The sequence below is a fragment of the Manis pentadactyla genome, chromosome 8 (assembly GCF_030020395.1).
Source record: "Manis pentadactyla isolate mManPen7 chromosome 8, mManPen7.hap1, whole genome shotgun sequence".
Taxonomy (NCBI): Eukaryota; Metazoa; Chordata; class Mammalia; order Pholidota; family Manidae; genus Manis; species Manis pentadactyla.
This window is the reverse complement of record NC_080026.1, coordinates 5,329,794-5,352,607: the sequence shown is the minus strand read 5'-3', so window position 1 is coordinate 5,352,607 and position 22,814 is coordinate 5,329,794. Positions and strand designations below refer to the sequence as shown.

The 22,814-nt window shown below is 41.5% G+C and overlaps 1 protein-coding gene across 4 annotated transcripts in view; it reads left to right on the top strand.

Annotated features, from left to right (window-relative positions):
* The window catches only part of PLEKHB2 (pleckstrin homology domain containing B2), a 36,658-nt gene extending 17,013 nt beyond the window's left edge, over positions 1 to 19,645 (top strand). For 3 of the 4 annotated variants that reach the window (XM_036883991.2, XM_057505453.1, XM_036883992.2), the window contains 4 exons: positions 3,668 to 3,707; positions 4,895 to 4,984; positions 13,801 to 13,909; positions 16,855 to 19,645. In XM_036883991.2, coding sequence (XP_036739886.2) covers positions 3,668 to 3,707; positions 4,895 to 4,984; positions 13,801 to 13,909; positions 16,855 to 16,991 — 376 coding nt within the window. In that variant the 3' untranslated portion in view covers positions 16,992 to 19,645. The remainder of the gene's footprint in view (positions 1 to 3,667; positions 3,708 to 4,894; positions 4,985 to 13,800; positions 13,910 to 16,854) is intronic. The other variant, XM_036883993.2, reaches the window with a different exon arrangement.
* Positions 19,646 to 22,814: the final 3,169 nt, after the last annotated feature.

Below are 22,814 nucleotides of genomic sequence, written 5' to 3'. Positions count from 1 at the left end.
ATTACTGGGTGCACATTGGGTTATGGGCATAGTTCTGTGGCTTCTTAAATCTTGTTCTTTGTAGGCAAGTGTCTTTACAAAGCCCGATACCTGCATTATGCAGCCCTGTTCTTCCTTTGTGGGGGTCTCAGTCCCGTCTGCCATTATGAGGACGGGGTGTGGAGCTGCAAGAAGGAAACCCAACTGTATCGATTCTCAGCCCATCAACATTGCCCTTGAGGTTGGATCAGAATCTTAAAGCATTGATTAAATGAAATTTGGGGAGAATTTTTTTTTCTTGTCTACTCTATACCAGTACTATGGGTTAAGTCTGGAATGTTGTGAGAACTCACTAATTGAGATCATTTTAATCATAGATATGTGACATTTTCATAAAGTCTAGCATTTCTTAAAAGAATATTTCAGAAAAGATCAGTTGGTCAGCATGCCTGTCCCTGCTCTTCACATACATTTTCATCCTCAGTATAACATTTATTCCATGCTAAACTCAAGGATTTAAAATCTGTGCAGTTTCTTTTTTACGGTCTTCTGATTTATATTCATCAGTCTTAAAGTGATACTTTCTGGAAGGAATGAGACTTTCCTAAAGACTGATGAAAAAATGACATGTCCTGCCAGTTGGCTGCTTTTTTATAAACTGGAACTATAATACTACTACTTAATCATTTATGCTTTCATGTATTGGCTTACCACTTAAATTGGCTCTGGGCATTGTGCTAACTGCTGTAACTCTGTTACGTAATCCCCATCTGTCTTGTAAAGTCAGTACTGTTCCTTTTGTCACAAGAAATTAAGGAATAGTGAGGTCACGTAACATCCTGTGTCAGGTTTTTAATGCTTCTGTAATAAGTTCAGTGGCTTCAGATAATACCAATTATGATTACATTTCTGGAGGTCAGAAGTCCAACAGGGATCGCTCTGTATCTCACAGTGTGGCAGGGCCACGATCCCTTCTGAAGGCTCTGGGGAAGAATGTTTCCTTGCCTTTTCCAGCCCTAGAGGCTGCATGTATTCCTTGGCTTCTGGGCCTAGCCCTTCTCATGCTGTCATCTTCCTGGCTCTCTGCAGCCGAAAGAGGTTTTTTGCTTTTAAGGACTCTTGACTAGTTTGGGCCAACCTGGATAATCCAGGGTAGACTCATCATTTCAAGGTCCTTAACTTCAGTTATAGCTGCAGACCTTTGCCTTGTGAGGTGACGTAGTCACAGGTTGTGAGGATTACAACGTGGATAACTTTGTGGGAAGGAGTCATCATTCTACTGATGACACTTCCCAAGGTTTGAGAGCTGCTAGACTAGACTCAGGGTTTGAACCTTTGTCTCCAGAGCCCTTGTCCTTAACTACTGTGCTCTGCTGTATGCTGAGCTGTCACATGCATGCAATGTTCCTGTAAGTAATAATGGAAAAAATACCTGGAACTAAAATTCTAGACTATTTTAACAAAACAGAGGAGGTTTTGTCATAGAAGAGGGAGAAGAGGTAAAAGTATGCTAAAGAACTTGTTTTGCTCAGCCTGGAAGAGTGGATGGGTCAGAGGGGGTTGACTCTTTCTTAACCTGTATGGGAAAATAGAGTTTATATATGTTTCTGATTTTAAGAGTATAAGTTAGAGTAACAATGGAAGATAATTTTTATTTTAAACTGGAAGAATAAAAAGGAACAGCAAACACTCCTCATTAAAGAAAAAGAAACATCAGGAAAATTAATAAAGCATGACAGAAAATGAGGTAGCAGTAATTAAACTAATGATATCTGTGGTCTCAAATGAATGTGAGTTGGTTAAATTCCCCTTAACAAGAATAAAATCATATTGGGCAAAAAAGTACAAAATCCAGTTATACTGTTCTTAAGAAACACACTTGAAATAAAATGACACAGAAAGATAAAGTAAAGCAGAGGAAACTTAATTTCCTTTGGCTCCTATGGCAAAGTGCCATAGACTGAGTAACTTTAACAACAGAAATTTATTCTTTCATAGTTCTGGAACCTGGAAGCATAAATCGGTGTGTCAGCAGAGCTGTGCTTCCTCTGAGACTGGGCAGAATCCTCCCTTGCCTCATCCCAGTTTTGGTTGTGGCCTCTGATCTTTGCCATTCCTTGACTAGCAGCTGCATCATTCTGATCGCTGCAGGAACATGGCATTTTATTATTGATTGCCATATTTAAAATTATACCCCCCTTGCACTGTACACATACATAAATGCTCACCATCTTACCTAATGAATGTGTGCCTGCATCCAAATTTCCTCTTCTTGTAAGAACACCAGTTAGAGTAAGGACCCACCTTAATTCACTATTTCTAGCTTAACTCGATTGCATGTGCAGAGACCCTATTTCTAAGTAATTTCACAGGTACTGGGGATTAGGACTTCATCTTATCTTTTGGCAGGGGACATAATTCAACCCATAGCAGAGACCTTTGAGTAAAAAGGTGAAATGAATCTAGATCATCTTACCTACTACCTAGTGAAATGAAGGAGAAAACATTTTAGCAGCAACAGCCAAATAAAGAGATTTAACTTCAAGTGCAAACTATGAAGAGTGACAGCCAAAGAAAGAAATAGATTCTGTTGAGACATTTCACTGTTTTTAGCCATACCCTAACTCCCAGAAGCAGTAACCAGATGAGTTCGTTAAATCTTGCACATTTTCAGTAGTAGTCTGCAGTGTAGAGGAGGCTGATTAAGGAAGTAAGATACTTTTGGAAAAGATAAGGAAGAACTCTTGAGAATATGATGTACTTGGGACCTCAGCAGGAAGTCACTGAAGCTCACAGGAATAGGATGATTCTCTGGTTGTGAGGTATCCCTAGCACAAGGCATTCAAGAAATATTCTCAAAAGAGTAGAATCCAAATTTTTCAGAAAGGACATACTGTGTGTTTTCACTTACATGTTGAATCTAAAAAAGCCAAACTCAGAAATAGAAGAAATGGACATGTAACATGTTAAAGTATACAAACAACTTTGCTAGGGTTGGGCTCTGGTTGCTAGGGCCTGGGGTTTGGGGGAAATGGAGAGGTGTTTGTCAAAGGGTACAAACTTCCAGCTGCAAGATGAGTAAGGTCTGGGCATCTGATGTGCAGCATGGTGAATATAATTAACAACACTATTATATACTCAAAAGTTGAGAGAGTAGATCTTAAATGTTATCACCAGAGAAAAGTAATTATTTGAGGGGATGGTGTTATTAGCCTTATTGTGGTAATCACTCTGCAATATATATGTATCAGATCATCATTGTTTATATACTTTAAATTTAACACATGACATGTCAGTTTCTCAAGCTGGCAAAAAAATACCAGCATTATTTTTAATTGGGAAAGCTGACAGTGTAGTCTTGTACCATGGAGTATTATGTAACCATTAAAAGTGAGGCATTAAGCATGGTGAATTTACGTCTGTTAAAATGTAAAGGAAAGACTGTGTAGTATAGGCCATGGTTTTATTATATATTGTGAACACTACAGATACTTTTTTTTTTACATACTATATATTCTAGTACATGTCTCAAATGAGTTGATTGAGTGGGTCTTAAGGCAAGGGCTGAAAACCCATTCTTAAAAAAAGCTTTTTCAGAAAGTCTGATGGCCTGCGTAGGTTTGGGAATCATTGAGATAAATGTTGGATTGCCTCAGATAAAGTACCCCTTTGTTTTTCTTTTCTCCAGAGCCTGGAAATTTACTCTCCAGGATTCCAGGACAAACACAGTAAGTTGTAATGGCAATTACCAATAGTATTTTTATGTGTTTTTGCTGTAACAAATAGGAGAATAGGAGATTAGGAAAGGAAAAGGGAAATGGGGATTTCTTGGCCGTCCAGCTATGGACGCCTTGTGCGGACTGTGAGTGAGCCGGGGTTTGCTAAACGGTTTGGCAGAGGAGCCCTCCTAACGTAGGCACACTGGTTCCAGTGTTGTTCTCTAGAAATGTTTGTATCTCACAAAGATTGTCAACACTTTGGATTTTGCTGTGGTTTACAAAGAAGGTGCAGAAAAGACCACAGGGTCCTTTTAATGTATAGCATCTCAGCCTTGTGAAATAAATATTTTTGGGATTTGTTCTTGTCTCTGGTTCTGCTTCCAGCTGTGGGAGGTCAATTAGACAGTAAACCCCATTTGTAGAGGCTGCTAAGGCTATCTTTGTGCCTGTCAGATAATCAGGGCAGCTTCTCTGATCAGCTCTGATTCTTCAGATAGGATTTTACTTTTTCCTTTATCTCTAGGAAGAAAAGAAAAAGGTCAGTGAAGTTTATAAAAAACTCGGGAAATGAAAGTAAAAATTTAGGCCTAATAAGCAAATATCATTGTTTTGTACTCTTGTTAGTCTAAGAGAATTCTTCCCCCAAACTCCAATTACTTCTTTCATGACAGTTCTCTTAGATGAAATAAATATTGATGATCCATATAGTTAGGCCTAAGATCCCAAAATAATTCTTTATATGGGTTTTTTTTTAAGAGTACATATGTTTTTTTCCACCAGGAAAAAGTTTTTTTTTAATGGGAAAAACAGTCTGTATATAGAACATATCTGTGCTACATTTTAGATTACAGGATTTTAATTTGTAGACAGAGGTTTGTAACTTTTTAAAAGGCCTGGTGACAGTGGAGGCCCTTGTGGCCCTCTTGGGCACTGAGAACCCCTGCCTCCCGGGGTGGCTGAGGAGGACCCCCTCCTGAACTGAAGGAGTGCGGGGTTGAGCGGGTGCTGGGGCAGAGCTTCCTCCTGCCGTTCACTGCTGCTCAGAGGGCACTTATATTCGCTGCTCAGCAGTTAACTCTTTGGCTTTTAATTGTTTTCGATATGCTGAATTTTCAAAAAGGATTTATGTGTAGCAGCACAGAAACCATAGTTGCTCTGCGGTGACTCACTCTCTTTCATACTTCCTCTCCCCATAGGCTTATGTTGGCTCAGAAGTCATGTATGATGAAGTAGCCGTGGCTTCTTCCCCACCTCCCTACGCAGCCTACGCTGCACCCACCCCTGAGGTACGGAGAAGGTCTGGCATTACAAGTCCAAGTGAGGGAAATTGGGGTCTTGTACTGCTCTCCTTTTTTAAAAAAACAAAAAACCCTTGAGCCAGTAGCAGAAAAATTAGAGATGTACTTTTATCTGCATCAGTTGATATGGTCATGTGATTTTTCCTTTTTTAAAAATATTTTTTATTAAGGTATTATTGATATACACTGTTATGAAGGTTTCACATGAAAAAACAATGTGATTACTACATTTACCCATATTATCAAGTCCCCACCATACCCCAATGCAGTCGCTGTCCATCAGTGTAGTAAGATGCCACAGATTCACTGTTTGCCTTCTCTGTGCTACACTGTTTTCCCTGTGACTCCTTGACCCCCCATACCATGTGCACTAACATAATACCCCTCAATCCCCATCTCCCTCCCTCCCCACCTGCCCTCCCACACCCCTCCCCTTTGGTAACCGCTAGTCCCTTCTTGGAGTCTGAGTCTGCTGCTATTTTGTTCCTTCAGTTTTGCTTCGTTGTTCTACTGCAGAAATGAGGGAAATCATTTGGCACTTGTCTTTCTCCGCCTGGCTTATTTTACTGAGCATAATAACCTCCATCTCCATCCATGTTGTTGGAAATGGTAGGATTTGTTCCTTTCTTATGGCTGAATAGTATTCCATTGTGTATATGTACCATCTCTTCTTTATCCATTCATCTACTGATGGACACTTAGGTTGCTTCCATATCTTGGCTATTGTAAATAGTGCTGCAATAAACATAGGAGTGTATATGTCTTTTTGAATCTGAGAAGTTGTATTCTTTGGGTAAATTCCAAGGAGTGGGATTCCCGGATCAAATGGTATTTTTATTTTTATTTTTTGAGGAACCTCCATATTGCTTTCCACAATGGTTGAACTAACTTACATTCCCACCAGCAGTATAGGAGGGTTCCCTTTTCTCTGCATCCTCGTCAGCATTTGTTCTTAGTCTTTTCGATGCTGACCATCCTTACTCGTGTAAGGTAATATCTCTTTGTGATTTAGTTTGCATTTCCCTGATGATTTGTGATGTGGAGCATCTTTTCATGTATCTATTGTCCATCTGAATTTCTTCTTTGGAGAATTGTCTCTTCATATCCTCTGCCCATTTTTTAATCAGGTTATTTGCTTTTTGGGTGTTGAGGTGTGTAAGATCTTTATATATTTTGGATATTAACCCCTTGTCGGATATGTCATTTACAAATATATTCTTCCATACTGTAGGATGCCTTTTTGTTCTGTTGATGGCGTCCTTTGCTGTACAGAAGATTTTTAGTTTGATGTAGTCCCATGAGTTCATTTTTGCTTTTGTTTCCCTTGATCGAGGAGATGCATTCAGGAAGAAGTTGCTCATGCTTATATTCAGGAGATTTTTGCCTATGTTGTCTTCTAAGATTTTTATGGTTTCATGACTTACATTTGGGTCTTTGATCCATTTTGAGTTTACTTTTGTGTATGGAGTTAAACAATAATCCAGTTTCATTCTCTTGCCTGTAGCTGTCCAGTTTTGCCAACACCAGTTGTTGAAGAGACTGTCATTTCCCCATTGTATGTCCATGGCTCCTTTATCATACATTAATTTACCATATATGGTTGGGTTTATATCAGGGCTCTCTAGTCTGTCCCATTGGTCTATGGGTCTGTTCTTGTGCCAGTACCAAATTGTCTTGATTACTGTGGCTTTGTAGTAGAGCTTGAAGTTGGGGAGCATAATCCCCCCAGCTTTATTCTTTCTTCTCAGGACTGCTTTGGCTATTCGGTGTCTTCTGTGATTCCATATGAATTTTAGAATGATTTGCTCTAGTTCATTGAAGAATGCTATTAGTATTTTGATAGGAATTGCATTGAATCTATATATTGCTTTGGGCAGGATGGCCATTTTGACAATATTAAATCTTCCTGTCCATGAGCATGGGATGTGTTTCCATTTATTGGTATCTTCTTTAATTTCTCTCATGAGTGTCATGTAGTTTTCAGAGTATAAGTCTTTCACTTCCTTGGTTAGGTTTATTCCTAGGTATTTTACTCTTTTTGATGCAACTGTGAATGGAATTGTTTTCCTGATTTCTCTCTCTGCTAGTTCATTGTTAGTGTATAGGAATGCCACAGATTTCCGTGTATTAATTTTATATCCTGCAACTTCGCTGATTTCATATGTTAGATCTAGTAGTTTTGGAGTGGAGTCTTTAGGGTTTTTTTATGTACAATATCAGGTCATCTGCAAACAGAGACAGTCTTAACTTCTTCCTTGCCAATCTGGATGCCTTTTATTTCTTTGTTTTGTCTGATTGTTGTGGCTAGGACCTCCAGTACTATGTTGAATAGAAGTGGGGAGAGTGGGCATCCTTGTCTTGTTCCCGATCTTAAAGGAAAAGTTTTCAGCTTCTCACTGTTAAGTATAATGTTGGCTCTGGGTTTGTTGTATATGGCCTTTATTATGTTGAGGTACTTGCCCATTTTGTTGAGAGTTTTTATCATGAATGGATGTTGAACTCTGTCAAATGCATCTATGGAGATGATCATGTGGTTTTTGTTCTTTTTGTTGATGTGGTGGATGATGTTGATGGATTTTTGAATGTTGTACCATCCTTGCATCCCTGGAATAAATCCTGCTTGGTCATGGTGGATGATCTTCTTGATGTATTTTTGAATTTGGCTTGCTAATATTTTGTTGAGTATTTTTGCATGTATGTTCATCAGGGATATTGGTCTGCACATTTTATTTTTTTGTGGTGTCTTTGCCTGGTTTTGTTATTAGAATGATGCTGGCCTCATAGAATGAGTTTGGAAGTATTCCCTCCTCTTCTACTCTTTGGAAAACTTTAAGGAGGATGGGTAATAGGTCTTCACTAAATGTTTGATAACATTCAGCAGTGAAGCCATCTGGTCCAGGAGTTTTGTTCTTAGGTAGGTTTTTGATTACCAGTTCAATTTCATTGCTGGTAATTGGTCTGTTCAGATTTTCTGTTTCTTTCTGGGTCAGCCTTGGAAGGTTGTATTTTTCTATAAAGTTGTCCATTTCTTCTAGGTTATCCAATTTGTTAGCATATAATTTTTCATAGTGTTCTCTAATAATTCTTTGTATTTCTGTGGTGTCCATAGTGATTTTTCCTTTGTCATTTCTGATTCTGTTTATTTGTGTAAACTCTCTTTTTTTCTTGGTAAGTCTGGCTAGGAGTTTATCTATTTTGTTTATTTTCTTGAAGAATCAGCTCTTGCTTTCATTGATTCTTTCTATTTTATTTATTTCTGCTCTGATCTTTATTTGTCCCTCCTTCTACTGACTTTGGGCCTCATTTGTTCTTCTTTTTCTAGTTTCGTTAATTGTGAGTTTAAACTGCTCATATGGGATTGTTCTTCCTTCCTGAAGTAGGTCTGTATTGCAATATACTTTGCTCTTTTAACACGGCCTTCGCTGCATCCCACAGGTTTTGCGGTGTTGAATTATTGTTGTCATTTGTCTCCATATATTGCTTGATCTCTTGTTTTTATTTGGTCATTGATCCATTGGTTATTTAGGAGCATGTTGTGAAGCTTCCATGTGTTTGTGGGGTTTTTCATTTTCTTTGCATAATTTATTTCTAGTTTCATACCTTCATGGTCTAAGAAACTGATTGGTACAATTTCAATCTTTTTTAATTTACTGAGGCTCTTTTTGTGGCCTATTATATGATCTGTTCTTGAAAATGTTCCATGTGCACTTGAGAAGAATGTGTATTCTGCTGCTTTTGGGTGTAGAGTTCTGTAGATGTCTGTTAGGTCCATCTGTTCTAATGTGTTGTTCAGTGCCTCTGTGTCCTTACTTACATTCTGTCTGGTTGATCTCTCTGTCCTTCAGAGTGATTGGAGTGTTGAAGTCTCCTAGAATGAATACATTGCATTCTATTTCCCCTTTTAATTCAGTTAGTATTTATTTCACATATGTAGGTGCTCCTGTGTTGGGCACTATCTTCTTGTTGGATTGACCCCTTAATCATTAGGTAATGTCCTTCTTTGTCTCTTGTGACTTCCTTTGTTTTGAAGTCTATTTTGTCTGATACAAGTACTGCAACTCCTGCTTTTTTCTCCCTATTAGTTGCATGAAATATCTTTTTCCATCACTTCAGTTTTAGTCTTTGTATGTCTTTGGGTTTAAAGTGAGTCTCTTGTAGGCAGCGTATAGATGGGTCTTGTTTTTTATCCATTCAGTGACTGTCTTTTGAGTGGTGCATTCAGTCCATTTACATTTAGGGTGATTATCAATAGGTATGTACTTATTGCCATTGTAGGCTTTAGATTCGTGGTTACCAAAGGTTCCAGGTTATAAGTTGTCTAAATGTGTAGCTCTGCCATTTGGTTCATACACACTTATATTTTTTTTGTGGGTTACCCTTATTATTATTATTTAATGTCTCTGTTTCTAGTAATTTTCTTAAGTTTGATGTCTATGTGATATTAATAAAGTCACTGCTGCTTACTTTTTATTAATGTTTGTAATTTATCTGTTTTTCATCCTTTTTTTCTTTTAACCTACATAAATCATTATGTTTGAAGCAAAGTTGCTGATAGACAACAGTTGGGTCATCCTCCTTGCTGCCAATCTGACAAATCTCTGTCCTGTAATTGGTATATTTAGACCATTTATTTTTTGTTTTCCTTTGGTTCTGTTTTTCATTTCTCTATTCATTTCAGCTTTTTGTGAGTTACATGAACATGTTTTAAACTTACATTTTGATTTATCTGTAATGTTTTCTAGTGTATCTCTTGCTTTTTTAGTGGTTGCTCTAGTATATTACATTATATAGTATACATTATAATCATATATACATATTTCAAAGGCAAGTGTTCACGTTTTACCAGTTCCAGTGACATGTCAAACCATTATCTCTTAAGCTCCTCTTTCTTCCCTCATTTTATAATACTATTGTCTTAAGTATTTCTTTCATATATGTTGGGAGAGATGTTAGATGATGTTATAAATTTAGCTCAGTGGTCAAACTTATTAGAAAAAGCAAGATGTTAAGTTCATTATATTTACATATGTTTCTGTTCAGACCTTATTTTCTTATCCTGATGATCAAGATTACTTCCTTTATCCTTTACTTTCTGTTTAGTGAGTTTCCTCTTGCCATTCTGTTAGTGTAAATCAGCTGGCAACAGATTCTCAGTTTTCCTTCGTCTGAGAATATCTTGCTTGCTTCTTCATTTCTGAAGAATATTTTCACTAGTATAGAATTCTGATTTGACATTTCTTCCAGCACTAGGTAGCTGAGTGCTGTTTTCTTTGGCCTCCATGGTTTCTGACAAGAACTCTGTTATCCTTTGAATGTTTTTCCCCTTATAAGTAGTGCATCATTTGTTTCTGGCTACTTTTCTTTAGTTTTCAGAAATTTGACTATGATGTGATTTGGTATGGATTTGGGGGGGTTATTCTATTTGATGTCTGTTCAGTTTCTTGAATATATAGGTCTGTTTCTTGCTAAATGTGGTAAATTTTAGGCCATTATTTATGGAATGTTTTTCAGCCCATCCTTCCTTTTTTTCTTCTGAAACTGATGACGTAGATCTTAGGTGTCCCATATGTCCCAGATTCTGTTCTTGTTTTCTTCAATCTGTTTTCTTTGTGTTGTTCTGATTGGGTGATTTGTACTCTTTGCACTCATGTTCACTGATTCTTTTTCTCTGTCATCTCTATTCTGTTGTTAATTTCCATTCAGTGAATTATTTATGTCAGTTACTACATGTTTTAAGTTGTAAAATTTTCATTTGATTATTCTTTATATATGGATATATATATAGTCTTATCTGAGATTCTCTGTTGTTGTGGAGACTTAGTTTTTTTAGGTATTCAGTGTTCATCATTATCATGGTAGCTTTAAAACCCTTCCTAGGTAATCCTAACACCTCTTCATCTTGGTGTCAGTCCCTTCTGTTGTCTTTTATCATTCAGTTTGTGATCTTCCTGGTTCTTGGTAAGATACATGATTTTTAATGAAAACCTAGATGTTTTAAGTACAGTAAAGCTGAGTGTTATTTCTATCTTGCAGACTTCCTCCTGGCGCTGCTCTGGTGGGTGAGGGGAGTGCTGCTTGTTACTGCCATAGCTTTGCAATTCCAGGCTCTCTCCGGGCCACGCGTGGCCCCAGGGGCTAGGCCTTAGGCCCTCTTCCAGGTGTCTGCTGGCACCAGCCTGTCTGGGAAGTGGAGGAGCCCCCCTCACTGCTCCTCACAGCCTCCACTGATACTGTGTTTACTGGTGAGAGGTTGTAAATGGTTGTGCTCTCCACTATGTCTGCTGATCTTACCCAGTGGGATGGGGAAGCAACACCTTGTTTCTGCTGGGCAGAGGTGGGAGTTCTGGTCCCTGCTTGGCTCCGCTAACACTGTGGCATAGGACTGGGGTATCTTGTTTCCATCTGGCAGGGATGTAAATCCCAGATGCCCACTTGGCCTTCTCTGGTACTACTGGGGTTTAGGGGGTCCTGTAACGGCCTGCCAAGCTCGGGAGTTTGGGCCCGTCATACTTGGCCTTTACTGGTGGGAGTAGGGGTGGGAACACAGTTGTTTCTTTAGTGTTCTGCTGGAGTAGACCAGTTATTGCTTAAAAATGGTCTCTTGCCAGATTGCTCCTGTCTTTCCTAGGTTTTTTTGGGTAGAGATAGAGCAGGTTCTTCTTTGGGATTTGTTTGTCTGTACTTAGTTGGCGTTTTGGGTTGCTGGCTTTTCCATTATTCAATGTGGGATGTAGGAGGCAAATGGGAACCCCAGAGGAGTCCCTGTGTATGCCTCTCAGTATCCTGAGGTCCCTATCAGTCTGCCGCCTTCTTTCTGCTTTCCAGAGTGTTCTTATGTTTGTTTTATATGCAACATCCTGGGTTTTCAGTTGTCTTTAGAAGAAAGAGTAGGGAAAACAATGTCTGAATTGAGTCCATCTACTAGAAGTGTAAATCCTGTCTCCTTTTATAAGATAACAGGTCTAGATCTACGTGTATATTTTCTTGGCCACAGCTCCCTATTCTCCCCTGTGCCCTGTAGCACTTGTCACATAATGGCAGACTTTGTTGGATAATTGTAATTGCCTGTAAACATGTTGTTCCCCCTTTCCCCCCACCTGTGAGCTCATAAAGAAGTAAGAAGTCTGGGCCCTTTATCCATATTGCCCCGTGCAGAGCAGTCACTCACTTGGTTAGTGGAGGTGGGCTCATTGCTGTCATAGGTGTGTGCAGGTGCAAAACTGCCACACCTGCCCAGGTCTCAGACCTCCAGGCCTCGCTTGTTCCTAATGTCCCTAGTCCATGTTCTTTGGCCTGGGACTGCTGAAAATTGGTCTGGGGAGGGTTCTGCTGCTAGGGTGGCTTTTTCAAGAGAATACTGATTTTGTGTGAGTTTCATTTACCTGGTCCAACCTGATCATTTTCAGGATGAACAAAACAAGGCTCAGAGTATTAGGTAGTGATTCACTGAAGGTCATTTAGTGGTCTAGCTGAACTGAAATTCACATCTCTTGCAAGTCCAGTTCTCTTTTTTGTTGTATTTTTATGCCTTCTTTATTTTACAGCTTAAAAGTAGACTCATTGTAGGTTTGATTTTTTTTTATCTTAAAACAAATTTTTTAAAAGGCATAAATACACTATGTCATTGTTCTTTATTTTTTTCATCGAGTGTTAGAATTGGCTCTCCAGATTGCAGTCAGTGAAATTTAATATATCACCAGGCATTTCAAAATTTGTATATTCTTAAAATTGGGGTGTAACTGATGTACAACATTATCCTAATTTCAAGTGTACAACACAATGTGATATTTACATGTATTGTGAAAGGATCAACACAGTCAGTCTAGCTGACGCTGGTACCATGCAGAGTTACAGCATTTTTTTTTTCTTGGGATGAGAACTTTTAAGATTTACTTTCTTGGCAACTTTCAGATATGCAGTAGAGTATTATTAACTGTAGTCACCATGCTCTACATTATATTCCCGAGACTCATTTTATAACTGCAAGCTTGTACCTTTTGATCCCCTTCGTCCAGTTCACCCATTACCCACTTACCATCCCTGGCAACCACCAGTCTTTTCTCTGTATCTGTGAATTCTTTGTTTTCCCTAGATTACACATGTAACTGAGGTCATATGGTATTTGTCTTTGACTTAATTTGTTTATCATAATTCCCTCAAGGTCCTTCCATGTTGTTGCAAATGATAGAATTTCATTCTTTTTTTATGTATGTGTGTATGTGTGTGAATTATATACCACATCTTCATTATCCACTCACCTATTGATGGGTAGTTAGGCTGTTTCCATATCTTGGTTATTGTAAATAAGGTTGCAGTGAACACCGGTGCAGTTATCTTTTCTAGTTAATATTTCTGTTTGTTTCAGATGATATAATACAATACCCAGAAGTGGAATTGCTGGGTCATACGATTTCTTTGTTTTTTTGAGGAACCTTCCTACTGCTCTCCACAGTGGCTGTGCCAATTTATATCCCCACCAACAGTATAGAAGGGCTCCTGTTTTCCCACATCCTCGCCAACACTTGTTATTTCTTGTCTTTTTGATAGTGGCCATTCTGATTGGTGTGAGGTGATACCTCATTGTGGTTTTGTGTAAGAGGGTGGTTATCTTTGTCTTGTTCCTGATCTTAGAGGAAAAGCTTTCAGCTTTTCACTGTTGAGTACAGTGTTAGATGTGAGTTTGTCATATGTGGCCTTTATTATGTTGAGGTATGTTCCTTCTATACCCACTTTGTTGAGAATTTTTGTTATAAACGGATGTTGAATTTCAAAGTTGTATTTCTAACGGCCCTGTGTTTTTTCAGCAGGCATATGGCTATGGTCCATACAGTGGTGCATACCCACCAGGAACTCAAGTTGTCTATGCTGCAAATGGGCAGGCATATGCTGTACCCTACCAGTACCCGTATGCAGGTAACTAATGCCAGCCTTCGTTCCTTATTTCTCTTCATTTAGTTGGTGTATCAGTGAAGCCTGGATTTTTATTTCTTAGTTTAAGGATAAGTGAGTTATGTTTCCTGGTTATAGTACACAGATCACTTTGCTACTATGCTTTAAAAAAAAGCATATATATTTTCACACTGCTTTTTCAAAGCTAGGGTATGCTTTATTTTTAAAACTTCACTGTCATATCCAGATTTGATCCCAAGAAGAGAATTTGTACTTGCTGGGGTTCACTTACATTAAAGGAGCAACCAAACTAAGAGGCCTGTTTTAACAGATAAGAGGTCATTTTTCTCATAATTTTTCCTTCTGGTAACATCCTTTGAAAATTATCACTAATGAAGTGATGTTCCATTTTTCAAGTCCAGTAAAGGCCTGTAAGGGCTTATCTGGGATTTTGATGTACTTCCGTCCATCTGTCCCCTCACCTGAATCCAATTGTAGGTGTAACAGCCCTTGTCACCAATAATTACCACATGGCTGATACTGTTTCACCTTCTCTTCCCATCTCTGGATTACAGTTAAGTCTTAATACCATTTACCAGGTTGATTCTCAGAACAGTTTGTCAGTTTATAATGCCACATACCGTGAGAGCTAGCTTCTTAATTCTGCTTCTAGGCTACCGTAAAGACTGGGGCGATCTCAGCTGTTTCTTACTGTAGGGAAGAGCAGAAGTGCATGTAGAGAAATGCTGTAAATTGGATTCTGTCCTTGCCCCTGACTTTCTCAAAGAAAAGGAGCACCCTCACAGCAACCTCGGAACGCTTGCCCAGAGGCCTGAGTGAGGTTGGCCGGGCTCAGCGTGGGCACTGTGATCAGTGGTAGGAGCACCCACTGTGGAGGGGTGTGCTGTACTGATAGCCAGGCAGGAGCTCTCCAGCCAGCCTTTCTGAGACGACCCAGCGCTTCGCCGGCTGCACCGTGCACTGCCTTCCTGTGTCCAGAGGCGCCTTGTCATGTGTAGAGCTGGTTAAAGGCCTTCCCTTTAATATGATTGGAACCAGCGGTCAGTTGGCCAGTTCAAGAAGTACAAAGAGTGCTGTGTGCCCGCTGAGTGTTCTGTTCTAATTTGCCCACAGCAGTGGATGTTTGTTAGCTGCCCTTGCCTGGGGGCTTGGGGTCTGTACTCTGGTGGTTCTCTGTTGGGTGGAGTCTTCTCTGTCTTGCTGACACTGTACTCATGACAGGTGGTTGCAATGCCGAGTTCAGGGGTGTGTCCAAGAGCAGACCTCTAGATTTCGTGACTGGAGCCTCCCCTTCCCCATCTTATATAATTTATTTAATTTCCTCAGTTTGATAGTAATTTGTGAAAGTTCTGCCTTTGTTTAGTCTTTCCCAAAGTACCTAACTTACCTGTCATAGAAATAGTTTCTGCCTTTTGCACCTTTACATTTTGACTATTTGTGTAGAGCTTGGTTAAATTAAATTAGTAATTGAAGTTAAGTATGACTTGGAAATGTCCCCAGCTTGCTTTGCTAAGGACTTAGCTCCCTGGTGGGGACAGAGGTTGCAGGAACTCTCCCGCAGAATGGTCTCCGGTACGCAGTGAGGGCGTCCCTGGTGTGCCCTGCGGTGGGACGCAGAGCTAGGTTTTCCAGAGTGTCTTTTAATCAGGCCTGCTGACACATTCCCACTATATTACACTTCACTAGTCAGAGTTGCCTTTTTGAAAGGTTTTAAATTTCAAGGCCATGAAAGTGGATGCGACAATTCACCAGTTTTTAAACATTGCTGAAAAAATCTCTGGCTTGCAGTGCTGTTCCCTGTACTTAATTGGCACTTAGGTGGGGTTTGTTCTGCTCAGTGGTTCTTTTCTTCTCTCCTCGTCCTCTGTGTAGTTGAGGCACTGGAGGTCATGAGCACACACTGTAGCCCTGTGCGGGGCTGGCGTGCCCCTCTGCCCTCATCCCTGTGTACTCACTTTCTGTCTGAAATGGGCACAATAATATACTCATCTCGTCAGGTTGTGGCGAGGACTGAGTGCATCAGCGCATGGAAGTGCTGGTGGTAGAGCAAGTGGTTAGACCGGGACACTCACAAGCGTCATCACTGTTGCTTTTACTTCCACTCGTCTCCGTGTACACGTTACATTGGATTAGTTTTTAGCTCTCCTAAGGTTGAACAGTTAATGTAATAGTAGGTTAAGGAGGAAAATTATCACTACACTTATGTGAGCAATTTTAAAGCTAAGTAGCTGTTAGACAATATAGCCATGAAGTATAGAAGGGAACAAACTATACATTTCCAGTTATATGTGAACTTTAATCATGCAAATTAAGCATTAAGTTTGTTAAAGTTTGCTTTTAGACTCTAACATAGATATTTTCCCCCTTAAAGGCATATGATTAAAAATGAAGAGCAAGTTATATTAGCATATTCAGGGTTTAACCTAAAAATGTTTGCATGAATACTAAGAAATTAATTAGCTTTTAAGTAGGTTTTTTTCTTTTTTAGCTTTTATTGGGGATTCTTAACTCCTGCTGTCTGAGGCTCTGTGCATCACACCCTCCCCCATCTCCCTGTCATCCTAACAAGCATGATGTGGAGGGCTGACATGTACACTGAATGCTGGAGTTTGCAGCTTCATTAGGATTCTGTTCTTTGCAGGGTTTGAGACTGTGGACACTGGAAAGCTGAGCATCTTGATTTGCTCTTAGTGCGACCTTGGGTGGAGGCGTTCTCACTAGGCCAAGTGCAGCACGTTGGCCTGTGGTGCGGGCACTGGGTAGCACTCACTGCCACCATCCCACCTGTCTCTAGAGGAAGACAAGGCCGTGGGAGGAGGGGCGCACATACATGGAGAAAGGACCTCACCTACTCAGAAAGGTTCCCAGTCAAGTGAGCCATCTCTTTGAGAGAATGTTGGTCTTCACAAACTGCTCCTCAGAGGACTATTTTTTCCTTCTTTTTATAGGACTTTATGGACAGCAGCCTGCCAATCAAGTCATCATTCGTGAGCGGTATCGAGACAATGACAGTGATCTGGCGCTGGGCATGCTGGCCGGAGCAGCCACAGGCATGGCCCTGGGGTCTCTGTTCTGGGTCTTCTAAAGCCCTTGAAATCTGGATGTGCATAGCTTCTGATACCCTGTGTGCAATAATATTATTTGCAGGGCACTTCTGTTTGTGATAAATGTTTTTAATAATAGTTTTAATAGTTCTTTTCAAAGTAGTGACATCAGAGTCATAACTCACCCATGTAAGTAGCACAGAGAAGGCTGCCGACTGCTGTTTAGCTAAAACATGGGCTGTCTGGGGCACTGGCTTGTTTCAGAAACTTCCTTGTGGAACTTCTGGAATGCCTTCTTTGAACATACCTGTTTTGAAAGGCATTTTCATTGTAGAGTCAGGAGTAGTGCTTAAGGAGTAATTTATCTTAGTGTCACATTAACAGTACAGTGATGTATGAGTGACTGATTATGGTGAAAAGAGCTGCAGCTTCTTTCCGTTTAATGCCAGACAGACCAGACACCTCAGACCAGAACTGGCTCATGTCACTGCAGGAGCTGCCGGCTGGTGAGCTGCCAGGGGACTTTCCCAAGGCAGTGATGTGATTCCTCCGCAACCTCAGGCCCGCAGGCTTCCAGCAAGGCTGACTACTCAGGGGGACCGGGAGGAAGGCAAGTCTTCCCTTTTAACATGGTTTCTCCATTTCACTTTCTGTTTTTGGTAGATGTCCTTGGAAAACATCCCAATTAGGAGTTGACTTGAACCTCCTAGTGTTAGGGCTTCATCTTTTAAATCGTGAAGAAGATAAAACAATTGTAAACAAATATGTGGAGGTAGATTTGCTTTTTTCAGAGACATTATGTTTTTAGTGTCTGCTTTGAGTATTTTGGTTGCCAATTATCAGCCTACTTACAGCTTATTTTCTACTTGTTGAGAAAGTAAAATGAAAAGAATGGCGAGGACACTGGAAGGAGCGCCGCAGTCCCAGGGTCGCCGTGGCCGGCCTCAGGGGTTGCGCTGTGCACAGGATGCTCTTGGTCCTTCTGAAGGCTTTTAAAGAGCAGGTGTTCTGTTTTGTGTAGGACTGGGGAACAGGGACTGTCCCCTGAACTCTGGGATGTGTGGAGCCCCAGTGGGGCCTGGTGGGGGCTCTTGGGACCATGGCTGTCGGGGAGACTCAGGTTATGGATGGCAAAAATTAGGCCTAAGGGCATGAGTGACCTGCACAAGATTTCTCTCAACCTGACCAGGACACTAGCCTTGTTTTTATTCCAGACTCAGATGTCATCGGCCAGCTTAAACCACTTAATTTTGAACCCTAGCTATGGGTGAAACTCTAGAAAGCCCCCAGTTTGGCATTTCTGTTCCTTTATATTTCTTTATGTGAATGTGTAAAGTTCCTAATTATTCCAGTTTTCTGTGTTGCATGCTTTAAGGAATGTACTTCTACAAAGGCAGTTCAGCTCAGCGAAGGTCCCTGCCCCTACACTCCGTGTAGCTCTCTTTTACATAAAATACACCCCTAGCGCACCAGCGCTCGTCATTCTCAGAGGCCGGTTTTATCTACACTCGTTTCACTGGTCTGCCGACTCCATTTCTGAGGCAGACTTAAATCAACCTCCTATGAGTCCAGATGCCAAATGAACTTTGTGGTGACCCCAGGTGTGTTTTCCTGGCCAATTCTAGTGGACTTGGTGACCCTGGAAAGTGTTTCCAGCTGAAAGGACGTGTACTTGACTGCCATCTCTTTGGATGTTTGACATAGAAGAAATTGCCAGATATGCATGGCAGCACTGGTTTTCACAGTTAAAAAGGTTCCTTTTAATAAAAGGTTTTATATCCTGTATCATAAAAATGGTTTTGTTCATATGCTAATCATTATTGAGGCTGTTTGCTTTACTTAAAAAATATGGTTTTTAATGGTACCTTGGGGTATTAATTTTGAGTTTGAGTTATGAGAACCAGAGTATTGAGTCAGGTCATCGAAATGTGCTTGAAGAAAACAGTCTCCCTGTGTTCCCCTGGCTGAACGGATGAGCCCCCTGGCTAAAGGGATGAGCTATAGACTGAGATTTGGCTACACATGTCCCTGTCCCCAGAAAACCATAGTTGAACCTGGAAATTCACTGTCACTAGTGACTTGGTTTTGATGTGAAATGCAGGCTAGGGATAAAAGTGGGCTGAGATACTTCATTTCCCTGGGCCCAACTCCCGCCGGTGCCAACCTTTTGATTGCTTCACTTCGGAATTTGTTCAGGTTTGACTAAGCATTTACTTCCTTTTGTACTTTTAAATAATATACCTGGAAGAAGTTGGCCACCAACATTGCATATGTGCTGATCTGATTGTTTTTTAGCTCTGTTCTTTTAATTTCTTGAGTTAGCTTTAGGGTCTCGCATAGTACAGAGAAGGGAGAGACCCATGGCTGTGCTTCAGGCCATTATTTGTGAAACAGGCCAGACCAGGATATGAGGTCAGAGGTCCTAAAGGGAGGTTCCTGCAGTCGGGACAGAATGGCCCAAGCTCATTTTCTGCATTAGTTGTGACCCTGTGTAATCTTTCTTTCTCCTTCCCAAGTTTGTGTAGATGCAGACATGGAATGCAGCTCCATTTTTTTCCCTAGAATTGATCTCTTCTCTGACTGCTTCTGTCTCTAATATTTTGTTGTGTCCACAGAACCTATTTTTCCCTGTATATGCAAATTGTATGTTTATAAATGAAAATGTTAATACATTAAATGATTGTTAACCTTAAAAGCAGGTTTCATTGTGACTTTTTAAAAAAAACATTCAATTTATTTAAGCAACAAAAAAACTCCAAAACTTTATCCATTCTCTCACCTCCCCATCCCCTTACCTGTGGTAACCACCAATCTGCCAGAGGTAGAATTTTGTGGTGACACACTGTGAGCTTTTCTGCTGCAGCGTGGGCAATGAGACTGTCACTTATGAGCATTTCCTAAGTGCCTGGGAATGTATTGAAACTTCAGAAGCGATAAGTTATTACAGTAACTGTAAGGCAGGTGTACCCCAGGTACCCTGGATGAAACGGGCCCAAGTGTAAGCACTTTTCTCAGGAGTACACAGGTAGTGAGATAGGTTTATATCTGATCATAAAAAGTTCTTTTTCCCTCTGCTGTGTGCATAGAAGAATATTGTTTCCCCAGGAACATACAGGTGGCATGTGTAATAATACTTAAAAGATGATCGGAAAATTGGCAGTGCCTTCCTCAGCCAGATCCACTTGGCAGTGTAGCTCCAGCAACTTCTGTATCTTTGGGTACCTGGCTTCCTATTTTTTAAAATTACCTTAAATTACCTCTCAATTCCCTCGGCTTCCTCGGCACTAGCTTTTCTGCTTATCTCACCCATTGCAGACTTTGGTTAAATGGTGATGTGTGCTTGCCTATATAGTTCGAGACAGGGTGTCTCATACTAGAAAGCTGAGTCTCATAGTTTCATTTCTCTAGAGACGGAGCCTCTAATATTTGGCATTGAGGCAGTTATTTCTGGATGTGGGTGTGGGCAGGGTAGACACTGTTCACACACCCTTTGAAGCCTGACTGTATTCCCATCTCTGTCATGCCTCTGTGCTTTTATTTTTTTTTTTAAGTTAATTTTTACATTGTTCATACATATACATAGTTCCAAAATAAAAAGAAGGTTCAGGAAAGAGTCTTCCGTCTGCCCATTTCCTACTCTTTCTTTGCTTAACCACTGATACTGGCTCATTTATCTTTCATGAGTTTCTTGATGCATATATAAATTAGTACAAAGGTAGATTATTTTTCTTCCTGTTTCATATAAAAGCGTAGAACACACCAATGGTACCCAAACTGTTTGGTTTCAGGATCCTTTTATACTATTAAACTTTTGAGGCCTCCAGAGAGAGCTTTTTAAGTGTGAGTTATATTTTATTATTTACCATACTAGGAAATAGAGAAATTTAAAGCTTAAAAAAAAAAAAAGGTAAACCCACTGTATAGTGATGTTTTAAAATATATGATTTATATAAAATACTTCTTAAAACTCAGTGAGGCATCATCTTTACATTTGAAAATTTTCTGTAACATCTGGCTTAAGAGAGGACAGCTGGCTTCTCTCTGCTTCTGCACCCAAGTCTTCTGTGACTTGTTTCTTGGCGAGGTATAGAAGGAAACACGGCCTCGTGTACTTGTGCAACTGGGCAGGGAGGACCTAGCAGACCGCTGAAAAGGCTCTTAGGTACTCCAGCGGTCCTTGGCTCACACTCAGAAGACTGCTGGTGTCCGCTGTCCTGCGCCTCGTGTGTTTTCACTTAACATCAGCACATAGCTTGCTATTCGTTGTATTCATCTGTGGTTTGTCCAGGCCCTTTGACTTGCCATTGGCTAACAGTACTATAAGGAAGGGTAGCGTATGAAAGTCATGCACCCCAGTGTGGGCTCTAAAGGGCATTGTGTTCTCTGGCCAAGTGGAACTGGTGGACTCGTGGGTGATGGAGTTCCCTGGAGCGTAACTGTCTAATGCTCTTAGGTTAGTCCGCACCTCCAGGATCACACCAAGACCCGCCAGGCAGCAGGAGTCCGTTGTCACTGTGTGCAACAGAGGCTGACGGCCAGCGTGAGCCCCCTCAGGTCTCAGGAGCTGAGGGTTGAAAGCTTTACTCTTCAGGTTCCGGTCTGCTGTGGTGCCAGGGAGGGGAGACTTCTCCAGGCAGCAACTCAGGGACCCAGCTGCTCCCCCTGGTTGCCTTGGAGTCCTCTGTGGGAGCATCTGCATCTTGCTGGAAGACAAAGATGCTTCAGACACATCCACTCCTCAGCTTGGCAGAGGTGTTCGAACTCGTGTTCACAGTCCAGCGGGGAGAGCTAGCATTCAGGGATCTGGGACTGTAGTCTAAGCTCGGGCAGCAGCCACCCCGGCCGCATCTGCTGACAGTCCATGGCCTGTAATGACAGGTAGCTACTATCCTCAACACTCAGTGGACATGAGGGTTTCCACAATATTACTGATGAGTAAAGCAGGTGTATGCAAATTACGTGTAAATTGTTGGTTTACACAACAGAAATGTCATTTGGCCACAGCTGTTTCCTTCAATTATTTCTTTCTACACTGACCAGCTGATGGGCAGTTTTGGGCCTAGAGGACATTCACTGTTTCCGGCAAGGAATATAGTCATTTCATCCTCTTCTTTACTACGTTACGTTCATTCAGCCCATCAGATGTTCACTGAGCATTGTGGCAAATTCCATGGCTGCTGCTGACCATCCGCGTTTTCCGTGAGGTGCGCGTTCTCGCCCGTGTTCGGCTGACTCACCCCTGCCTCCCCTGGGGCACCGTGTGCTTCGGCTCAGGAACAGTAAGGTCCCAACTCCAGTGCTCAGGTGCTGCTGAGCAGAGCATATTCCTGGGACTCCAGCCCAGAAAGTCCTGGGGGGTCTAGGACAGCCGGAGTCTGCCTGTTCACCGGCCCCCTTTTCACAGACCTCTGTCCAGCCTGGGACACCCCCCTGGCCCTGGCTTCCCCCAGCCTGTTGACACCATGCCTGCTGACATCCTAGAAGGCTGCTCTGCCTTCCCGCTCTGCACTGCCATGAGGAGGACACGGTGCAAGGCCATGTGTGGCATTGGCTGCGCCTGGCACTCTGGCCCCTTCTCTGCCTGGCCAGTGGGGAGTCAGGTCAGAGGCCTCCCCCTGGGGTCCTCGCGGGGCTGGCAGCCCTGTCATCCAGACGACATGCCCCCCACAGGGTCACCCTCCAGGGGGCAAGAGCCTGGGATGCTCCTGAGCCTGGCTCTGTCGGTCAGCTGTGTGAGGCCAGGTGGGCACCTCATGGGCATGCGGAGCCTGTCCCGGGCACAGCGGGGGGCAGAGGCCTTGGGCCCCTGTGGGGAGATGTTCTGGACAGGGTGCCCGTGGTGGCTTGAGCCCTGCTCTCAGGAG